General features: G+C 40.7%; 1 protein-coding gene and 1 long non-coding RNA gene across 3 annotated transcripts in view; one reads left to right on the forward strand and one right to left on the reverse strand.

Annotated features, from left to right (window-relative positions):
- Positions 1–2,175: 2,175 nt before the first annotated feature.
- Positions 2,176–10,632, forward strand: part of ppp1r1b (protein phosphatase 1, regulatory (inhibitor) subunit 1B) — an 18,132-nt gene continuing 9,675 nt past the window's right edge. For both annotated transcript variants that reach the window (XM_025064567.1, XM_017040191.2), the window contains exon 1: positions 2,176–2,592. In XM_025064567.1, the coding sequence (XP_024920335.1) occupies positions 2,479–2,592 (114 nt within the window). In that variant the 5' untranslated portion in view covers positions 2,176–2,478. The remainder of the gene's footprint in view (positions 2,593–10,632) is intronic.
- Positions 2,478–10,626, reverse strand: LOC112488415 (uncharacterized). Its single transcript, XR_003052429.1, has 3 exons — positions 5,813–10,626; positions 3,072–3,192; positions 2,478–2,614 (listed from the first exon to the last, which is right to left on the reverse strand). It is a non-coding gene; the product is annotated as an uncharacterized LOC112488415 (long non-coding RNA).

Consider the following 10,632-nt stretch of genomic DNA (forward strand, 5'->3'; position numbering starts at 1 on the left):
AGAAATCAGACTGTGAAACACTTTGGCTCAGCTTCAAGACGTTGGAAACAACACAGACACAACAACGATGAAATGTCATTAGCTCGGCTCGTTGTATTTCGCACCTGAGGATTCATTTCCTTTGAGCCATTATCGTGATGCTGCACAGCTGGGCCTGGTTGCCGTTATTGCTGTTCTTATTTCAGTAGACCTCCATGACAACCATCTGGTGATGTAGTCAAATCATGTACGAAGTTGTACTTGACTCAGCAAATCAACCAATCAAACTCTGTTTACTTAATAACCATACAGTTCTGGCCAATATAGCCATCGACTATGTACAGTATCTTCACATTCTGCTTGCGATGCTAGCAATAACGGCTAGTTTTTCCCAAGTCTTTTATGGTAGACCGGTGAATTTATTTCAGATAGTTATATTTTATATATTAATGTATAACATAGATGGGTTTTTTCTGACCTCTGTCTGAAACTGCATCATGTTGCATTGCACCTGTATTAGTGTTTTGAGCATGACAAGATGTGAAAACATTGCAGGGTAACTTGGTCTATTTACAACAGATTTTACTCTGTTAAATTCTCCATGAGCTCGGTTTAATTGTCAATTAAATCAAATTTCATCGAGTGAATGACGACTTATATGATATCCCAAACAGCCAGTGCAATGTGGGACTAAGAAGCCTGTGTTTGGTTTTCTTTCAAACCAAAAGTCTAAGTTTATAGTGCAATAATGAGTGGCCACCTGCAGGCATGCTGACACTGTGTGACAGAAGTGGCTTTGTAGCAGAGTCAAACTCCCCCACATGGACTGTTGGATAAATGCACTGTAAAGTGTTTCATGTGTTTCAGGATTGTATGGACAGTAATCATGATTCCACGGCCCCTAACCACAATCCTTGACCTCCTTCTCTTTCCTCCATACCGAGACCCTCCAGTCAACTCTCCTCCTCCTCCTCCTCCTCCTCCTGCTCGAGGCTCAGCATATATCATCCATTCTTTCATTTCAGCTGATGCCAGAGCTCATTATAGCCCCGAGGCTAAACCTCTCACTGTCCAAATCCTGCTGCTGTGTGAGTGAAATAAACAGCAAGGCTCTGAAAATAGCACTGGAACGGTCCTTGTCTTTCTCTGCCCAGTGTTTTATTACTAACCTTTTTGTCACCTCACTTTAACACTCGACAATTATTAAATAAACAACATTTTTATCTCAACATCTAACATTTCTTTTAATTCATCCCGACCCTGAGAGGCAAGGAATCTTAGTCCAACCCTGGTGAACATTCATTTATTTATTAATCTCCGTCCGCTTAATCCTTTTCAGGGTCAGCCAATCCTGGCAGTCATCATCTGAGGGCACATTTGACAGCAGTGGTTCTCAAAGTGTGGGGCGTGTACCACCGGTGGAAAATGGAGAAATGACAGTTGCGGTGCGACAAACGGGAGGACACTTTCAAGGTGATGATGACACAAATGCACTTTTTGAACTTTATGTTATTGTAGTTTATAATTCTTTTTTCAAAGTCTAGATATGTATTATTATTTATTGAAATATAAGTTTACAAAAACTATCCTGAACATAAAGTGTTTGTGTATTTTTCAATTTCATAATTCATCAAGCGGGCCGGATTGAACACTTTGGTGAGCATGTTATGGCCCGCAGGCCGTATGTTTGACACCCCTGAACTAAAATGGGCCGCTCATTTGATACTTGAGATTAGTTTGTGTATGAAAATGGACTAATGTGGCTCCCTAAATGAAGTGCTAAGTTTTTATCTTGACATTAAGGCTTTCATTAAAATGTTTATTATAAAACCAGGAAATTCCACTGGAAGAAAAAAACAAAAAAACAAAAGTATTGAACATGTTTTGCTGCTGATGTCAGTGGATAAATTTCTGTTGTTTTTCCCCTCCTGCCCCCCCCACCCTAAATCTCTCATTCACAAATCTAGGCCAAAAATGGCACAGCTGATGTGACGAGATTATTGTTTTGTTTTTTTCTAATTATAAACGTAGCTCAGCTTCAGTAGAAAACAAACGCCTCAGTCCTCACGACAACATTCCCTGCTTTTTCTTTCTTTTTTTTCAGATTTATATTTCTCTAGCTCCTCCCCCTCTCCTGTAACCCCGCCCTCTTCTGCCTTCCCCTCCCACTTCTCTGCCTCACAACCAACTCCAACACCAGCATGTGCCTCATTCAACTCCTTCTGCCCAGGTTGTGAGGGAGGAAACAGTGGCAGCCAGCGAGGCAGAGGAAGGACGTGCGCTCTAACTCTCAGGACAACAAACACTGTTCTGTTCCATGATTTTTATTTTTCACCTGGGAATAAGAAGAAGGAACAGAAGGAATCAGGCTGAGAAGAAGTGAGACCTAAAGCACCAGCAGGTTTCCAGGAGTGGGGAACTACCCAGCAGTAGTTCCAGCAGAGAGGTCGACCACAGAGTGACCTTTGGGGAGTCAGACCCCCCCCAGGATCTACAGTCATGGAGCCATTTATGTCATCGGAGGTGGAGGGGGAGCCCAAGGAGAGGAAGAAGATTCACTTCGCTGTGCCGTCTTCTGCACCCCCCAACCTGGACCCTCGGCAGGTGGAGATGGTGAGGAGCTTTGTAGAAGCACCTAGGTTAAATATTGATAATAATAACATTTTATCACTTTTCTTCAATGGAGGATTAAGAGAAACGTTTCCTAGTCTGAGGTTTTTTGGTTTTTAGAATGATCAGAGTGATGCCTATATTCAGAATTTTCACCTTCTTAATTTAAACTCATACCAGATACTTTTTTGTAACTGAGAACCCTTGTTTGTATTTGTTTTATGTCCCTTGAAAATATGACTTTCATATGACTCTATTTCCCAGAATTTACACATATATATCAGTAATATAACTTAAAGTTTCACCTTTAATATTGTGACGTTAGTCTCTTAACTGAGATCATCCATTTCTTTTCTCTGTTTTGATAGAGAGCACTTATGGAAATACAGGTTCTGCCTGTGTCTGAGCTGAGAAGAATATCAACCTCTTCTCTGACTCTGTTGTCTCATGAGATTAGTGCCCTCTTTGCGTTTCAGTCTCACCGTATCCTTGTCTGTAAAGCAGACTGATCTCCTGCAGCTGCAGCTGGAACCACAGCCTGTTGATATCTTGGCCCGTGTACCGGCCGGCTCCCATTGAAATCTGCCTGGTCTCCGAGGTCGACTATGATATAACAGAGTTTCACGTTTTAGTTTGTCGCTAAAACATCTGGGCGATGCTGGCGTCTTTCATGTTATTTTGGAGCCTCTTAAAGTGGGCCAAAGTGGGAACAGTTTGGTTGTGAGGTGGATTGAGGCCATTGGCTTATTTCCCCAGAGAGTATGAGGAGAAATGAAGTGAGCAGGCAAAAAAGATGAGCTATATGAAGCAAAACTAAATTGAGAAAGTTGCTCTCACCCTGACCCCTGGGCCGATCGTTCCAAGGTCATCTCTCCTGATATTTGTCCTGGAATTCTCTATTTGGATTTTTTTTTAAATGTTTTAGAATTCAAAATAGCCTGTGATTATATTTTATTGTGTCCCAAACAGTACAGGTTTGAATGTAAAAGTTTAGTACTCCAAACTTTCTTTTTGTGAAAGTGATCCTGCTGAGTAATATTCCTCCTTTAAGTATATGATTTTGTTTTTACCTTCTTAGAATGAAAGATTCTGCTGTCATTTTATTACATTAAATAAACATGCACAAAATGATAGTATAGTATTTATGTACATTTATGAACAATATTATATGTTATTTGAAAAAAAGCCAGTTATATTCATCAATGTTCCACTTTTTGTAGCAATTAGCGTGACTAGCAATTAGCTAAACATGGCTACAACTGAGTTATTTAATTATTGTGGTTTTCAGTGATACACGGCGTCCTGTCCAACGACATGGACCAACTTCCTGTTTGACAGCACAGCAGTCTTTTATTTCTGTCAAAAGGGATCAATATTTACATAATTAACCACGTGCCGTAACGAAGATGGAGCGACGCTAGCATGTACGGCCAGCACCGGGGAAATGTTTACCTGAAGTATAAAAAGAAAAGCAGCTGAACCTGTTGATTTGTCTGGTGTTTACAATCATGTGGAACACCTCTACTAAACTATAAACACAGCTGTAGATTTCCACTCTCACGGTCTCACCTGCCTCCCTCCCCTCCTGTTCTTTGTCTCCCACATCCTTTCTCCAGTGCCCTGGTAGTTCTAAGAAACCACAGGAAATGACTCTTCCATGTGTGAGCGACCATCTTCAAATAAATCTGACTTCCTTCTGTTTTTTTAAGGGACAGCCTTATTACCCAATCGTCCCATGTCAAAACAGCGATCTGCTATTTTTAGGTCGCTGGATTGGCTGCCTGTCAGCAATGCACCCGTGGCCTTCACCTTAGAGATAGTGAGTGCGCTTCGTCAGCTTTGATGCAATTTTGCATTCCACCAGTCCATTACTTTTCTATGGCTGTTGAAGTGCAAATAATGAGCATTATGTAAACGGGCATGGACTTTTTTTACCAAATATATAACAAAAAAAAAAAAAAAATAGATAGATAGCTACAGACATTTAAAATAGCAGGCCATAAAACTATTATTTTAAAGTCACTTAGGCCCAAGTCAATAGACATTATTCCTAAATCACAAAATAAAGGTGTACTTGACCATCACTGAACATTAATGAGGAGATTTTATTGTTGAACAATTAATTAATAAACAATCAATTGTTGCGACAACCGTAAACTCTTGGGAAACATGATGCGAGGCGGCCCCAAATGATGCGAGGCGGCCACACAGGTGCAACCCACCTGAGGGTCGCGACCCAGTCTTTGGGAAACAATGACGTAGGCCGCTTGTCTGGTGTAAACACATTAGTAGTGTTTGTCACAACAAAACAACAACTGAGCTTGTGTTTAGAGGATGATTACATCTATTAAGGCCTGGTGGGAGTCTCCAGGGATGGGTGGGTGGGCTCACAGGCTAACAAACCATATCCCCCCCCCATTTGGAATTGTTCTTCCCAACTAGTGAGAGCTTTAAAATGATTTGCTTTTCTGTACCACTTGTTCCACAAGCAGCACTCCTGCGCCGGGTCATCCGGTGGCATTTAAACCCCAAAAATTGCTATCGACCCTACTGCCGAGGGCTGTTGCTATGGAGACGAGTTGTACAGCTATGTTGCCCAAAGCCCACCCACGGTGGGCTTCCAAAAGGTCATCTTTAATAGACGGCTCTGTCCGCTCGCTTCCCTTGTCTACAGTGGTGCTTGTTGCAGGTTTGCAGATACGTATATGTAAATGTGCTGCTGTTGTCAATGTGAGAGACACTTTATAACGTCGCCGCCCACTCACTGAAGCATTACATACTGTCAGAGAACACAGCGAATACTGATGTATCCCTCACAGGTTCAGATGGTTTCTCTCCACACTTTGGACGGACGGAGGAAATGTTTTGGCCGTGAAGATTGTTTTGAATTGAAAAGTCCAAGTTTCAGGACCCCTGTTCGGGCTGTGTTTTGAGTTACGTAGAAGTCGGAGTTTTAATTATAACTTGCTCTAAATAGCAACTACCTGCTCAGGCATTAGCAAAAAAAAAAAACAATTCTGGACAGAAAGTAAAGTTTTCCAGTGTTCTAGTCAGCGCTCGGAGCTTAGTTCTAATCAGAATCTGTGGTGTGACCTCTGGAGGTCACTGTGATGTAACAGCAGAAAGCTTTATATCGTGATTGCTTTGCAGTGGCTACAAAATTGCTGAGCTGGCATGTGATATGTTGATGATTGTGAGTAGTTGTTGATCCTAAAATAAATACCTGAGATCGCGTGTACGTGGACCATGAATATCCACTGGAACGGGGACGTCCATGAGAATATCAAATCGTTGTGAAAGGATTGCAGTCGGACGCGTACCAATGGTTGATAAAGTATACGTTAATCTCCGTCAGGGTTATAGAGTGCACGATTAATCCCTGCCCTACCAACTGTCCCCGCCCTGTCCAGTCCGGGTCTGTGTTAGACCTCAAACAGCGACCTTTGATGCAGAGTGTGTGTGTGTTAGTGGGTAAACATTAGCAGGCTGGGGGATGTCAACATGCACTCCCAAAAAGAACATCATGTCGGCTGCTACCGAGCACACAGGGCCTGGGCGAAGAGGGTCCAGTGATATTTTCACTGTGTGTGGACACCGTCAGCAGTCTGACTCACTCTGCCCAGTGACGCCATCCGTCAGGTCCATGAAAATGTGTTTTTTTTTACCTGTCTGCCTGCCTCACCTTGTTTATGTTTGTAGTGGCCAAAACTAATGGTCTTAAAATGATGAAAACCACAGAGGAACCAAGTAGTCTTTGTCTCTTGGAGTTTGCATGTGGATACTCAAAGTGTGGCTCAGGTGACAGTACATGTACAGTCTTTACGTGGCCGGCAGCATCATCCTTAGCAAACATCTTGAATTTTATTTACATTTTGGATTAGGCCAATCCTGATGTTCCATCTTAGCTATCGTTTGGCTAGCTATGCTCTTTCTTAGTTTCTTAATGGGAACTTTGGAACATTTAGAGCTTTGGAGCTACATTTGACTAACTATTGACTATTGTGTCTGTTTAAGTTTGGCTAACCTTTAGCGACATAAAACGTTTTTTATTTTTTTTATTTTACTATTAACAACAAAAGGTTTCCTGTTGTCTCTAAGGCTAGTTTAAATAAATGTCTTTTATATGTATTTACACTTGTTTTGACCTTTTTTTTGTTCAGCTGAAAGCAAAATAAGTTGGCACATTTGTTTGAGGACATGTTTCATGTATCAACAGTTGGAAGAGATATATAAATATTGAGGCTGGGTGGGGTAATTTGTGGCCGGATGACAGTGTACACAGTGAGCTGATAATGCACTGAAATGCCCTTTCTGCACCTCGGGAATACCCCAAGCGGGCTATGCGACCTGATGGCAATACAGCCATTAACATTCCATCACAAATTCTTCTTGTCATCTACAGTGTAATACCCGGTTGGCCACTACGCAGACTATGTAAGAGATAAATGTGTGTATAATGTTCTTTTGTTGTAGTATAATTTTCTTGCCATTTATTGAATTGCATTCTGCTCCCAAATATTCTTGAATATTTTGTGGATATTGCAAAAAAAATTCACAAACATTTCACTTCTCAGCATAATATTTTTAAATGTATATTTTTTAAAAAGTCGAGATGAGCCATGATCTCAAGAGAGTTGTTTATAAATTACTGAAAGTTGTGATAAACTTAAAAAGCACTCAAACAGCATGATAGTTTAGTTTTCAGTTTGTTCCATATGTTCCATTACAGATGTTTCGTTTTAACAATTGAAGTTTTCCAGGCTGGTAGAGTGATGTAAGGTCAGCTGCGTTCAGTGCACCCACTCCTTTGTCCCTTTATTCTTCTCCTTATGAACATTTTTTCCCACTGAAACTGTCACCAATCTTAACCCCGGTCACAGCGGCGACAGCAGCAGGAGCCATATCTGTGATGAGGGGAGAGGATTAGCAGCGGTGGGTGAGGGAGCTGAGAGCCGGACACAATCTGAGGCTGATTTTTCTGATGTCACTGGACGCTAAGCTGCCCTCCTCCTCCTGCTCCCCCCCCTCCCCCCCTCCTCTATCATGACACCACATCCACAGTCAGGGTCAGGAGCTGGAGTCCCTTGTTCCAGTTTCAGAGCTCCATGGTGGTCATATTGATTCAAACGGAATAAAAGTAGCAGTGAGGCATGACTCAAAACAAAGAGGATTGGTCACCAGGCCTGTTTAATCAACAAAGAAGAGACGTGGCATCACGTTTCTGCCTCTGCGCCTGTTGTAATCTGTCACAGCAGATGAGACTTTCACTTCGTTTTGATTTGCCCGCAACTTAATGAGCTTTACAAGGGCAGAGGAGGTCGTCGGCAGTGTGTTTGTAGGAAGGACAGCATGGAATAAATCCAGCTTTGCCCAATCGTTTTTTTTTTTCACTGCATCATATTTGATAATAATAATAATAATAATGTAAAGTGATTTGATTACATAAAAGACATATGGTTACCATTAGAACACATTACCATTAGAAATGTAATTATTTAATTTAATAAGCATTTTACATTAGTCAGCAACATGCTTTTTTTAAACCGTACGTAGCAGAACAATATTAAAACAAATGTTGCTTAGGCAGGAGGAGCAAAAAAAAAAAAAAAAAACATTGGAGAGAAAAAATCAGAACAAGCCAAAATATAGAATATGTTTTATAAAACATAAGGTAGCTTAAAGTTAGTAAGTTAGTTTTTTGCTTTTAGATTCAACACCACAGCTTAAACCTGTACAGTTACCATCAGCTGGAACCATTTTTGACATTTATCTCCCATGGGAACAAACATTCTTTTTTAAACTGGTGCCAGTGGCTACTCAGTGGCGTGTTTGTATCTGCCTGCAGACATCTCCATGTCAGCCACCAGTGTGACACTGCTTCATTTAGGGCCGTAAAGAACCAGAATACAATGGGTGTTAGCAGACTGTAAACCCACGCCTTCTTCTCTGCGGGGGACCTTGACTGATGTCTCCTCTGTCCTAGCCTCACTACAGTGTGTGCCCTGGCCTGGCAGGTGGCTTCCTGTCAGTCATTACATATTAGAGTCGTGACAGTTGATTGTTGGTTAAAGGTCACGGTTTCTAATCTGGGGTCATTGGACCCTGCACATGCTCACTCCAGTCGTCTGTTGATTTAGTGAGACAGAGCTCACTACGATAGTCTGAAGTTCAGGGCAGATTCACTTTTTAAAAAAGAGGGCTGGTCATAGTGGATTTCTGGTCTAACTTTAATATAATAGTTTGAATTTATTTCTTAAAAAAATAACAGACAATTCAGGGTTCTATTTTCTTCTTTTTTTTACATTTTTCCTAATTAATAATTTCATCATTTGGATTTGTCATAAATAAAACAAGATGTGAAACGCATACATCTACCTACAGTTAGTTTATGTTGCAGCAATGTAAGAATCATAGTCATATTTATGATTCCTAATACTTTGATTAATCAGCATTTCTTTTTTTTAATTTTGAGGTTTCTAATTATCATATTTATCTTTGGAATAAGCTAATACGAAATTTAGAGATGAGATACATTCTTTGCATTATTGTTGGCTAGCTTATTTTTCACTTGACTTTTGCTGGTAACTGTAGTTACGTTTGCTTTACATTAGCCATTAGCCACACCAGACATTCTTTCTTTACTTATCTTTATTTGTTTTTCTCTTTAAAAAAAACAAAACTTAAATAACCTGCACTATTAAAACATGCTAGCAGTGTGTGCCACAAAAGGCTAGCTTTCCATGTCCACCTTCTACTTTGTAAGAGTTTACCAGAGCAAACCCACTGTGTAGATTTCTAAGGACATTTAGCCTCAAGCTACGCTATGCTAAGTTACCTTCTGACGCAGGTTAGGCCAACATTTTTTTAGAATATTGAATCATCCGATACTGTCAATATCTTCCAGCGTTATTCTGACTCATTACACAATACTGTATGTATTACAGCTTTTGTCAACAAGACCCATAACTACACCGAGACTAAACACACACCTTGTTAAACCAGTTCAGGTGTTGTCACTGCACACTCGCACTAAGACAGATCATTTTTCATTTGAAGTTTTAAGTTTTCGGGGATGACTGCATAACCAGAAACCCCAGGGGCCTCATCCTACATTTTTTAAGAAGGTAGAGGGCAGGGCCTGATAAAGAGGTCATCACCAGGACAGTGTTTCATCAACAGAGGATTAAACAGAAACAGAACAGGGGATAGATGTGCTGATGAAACAGGAAGAGATGGGACTTTATGTCCTCCTCTGAGTCTTCTCCGAGGAGTTCTGGCTGAACACTCATTTTTAATTCATTTCTCACTCATTGTCTAGACACAGAGTCAAACTCAAGGCCCGTGGACCGGATGTGGCCCGCCAAGTCGTTTTGTGTGGTCCATGGTAGTTTGAAAAGCATTTCCCCCTGTAATAAAGTCCATGCTGCTGAATTTGTTAACCTGATAAATTTGAATTTTTTTTATTACACAGCAATGTACAAAAATTGGGACTTCAATAAATAAAAAATCAATTGCAGAAACATTTATTAATTAGTTAAGAAGTAGTTCCATTTTTACAGTCTTCCAGTTACAATACAGTTTTTACTTATTTTTTGCCAACAAAGGATCCAGACATTAAGCTACAATATATATATTATATAAATAAATGTTCAAAGTGCTAACAGATCATGTCTGAGACCACAGGCTCTAATGATCTCACAAGTTCTAGTCACTTTATGTAACATATGTGCTTAAATCTGACGAATGAAAACGTTTCGTGCCAATGGGCAGACACCACAACTGTACAAATCAATCTGTGCAAATCCATATCTATCCATCCTTCACCGGGTCAGACCAATAGAGGCTGAGCTCCATATGGCACTCGATAGAATAAACTGAATTTCTATTGAAGAGATGAGACGTTAGCTGACGGTCAAAGTCGTGGTCTTCGCTTTAAATCAGCCCAGCTGACTCCCCTGGAGATACGCAGGCGTGTGCATGAGTTCACGGGTTTTACGGTCTCACCCCACAGAGACTTCTCTGATCTAGTTTATTCTGTCCTAC

This window comes from Cynoglossus semilaevis, chromosome 17 (genome assembly GCF_000523025.1).
Source record: "Cynoglossus semilaevis isolate Cse_v1.0 chromosome 17, Cse_v1.0, whole genome shotgun sequence".
NCBI lineage: Eukaryota > Metazoa > Chordata > Actinopteri > Pleuronectiformes > Cynoglossidae > Cynoglossus > Cynoglossus semilaevis.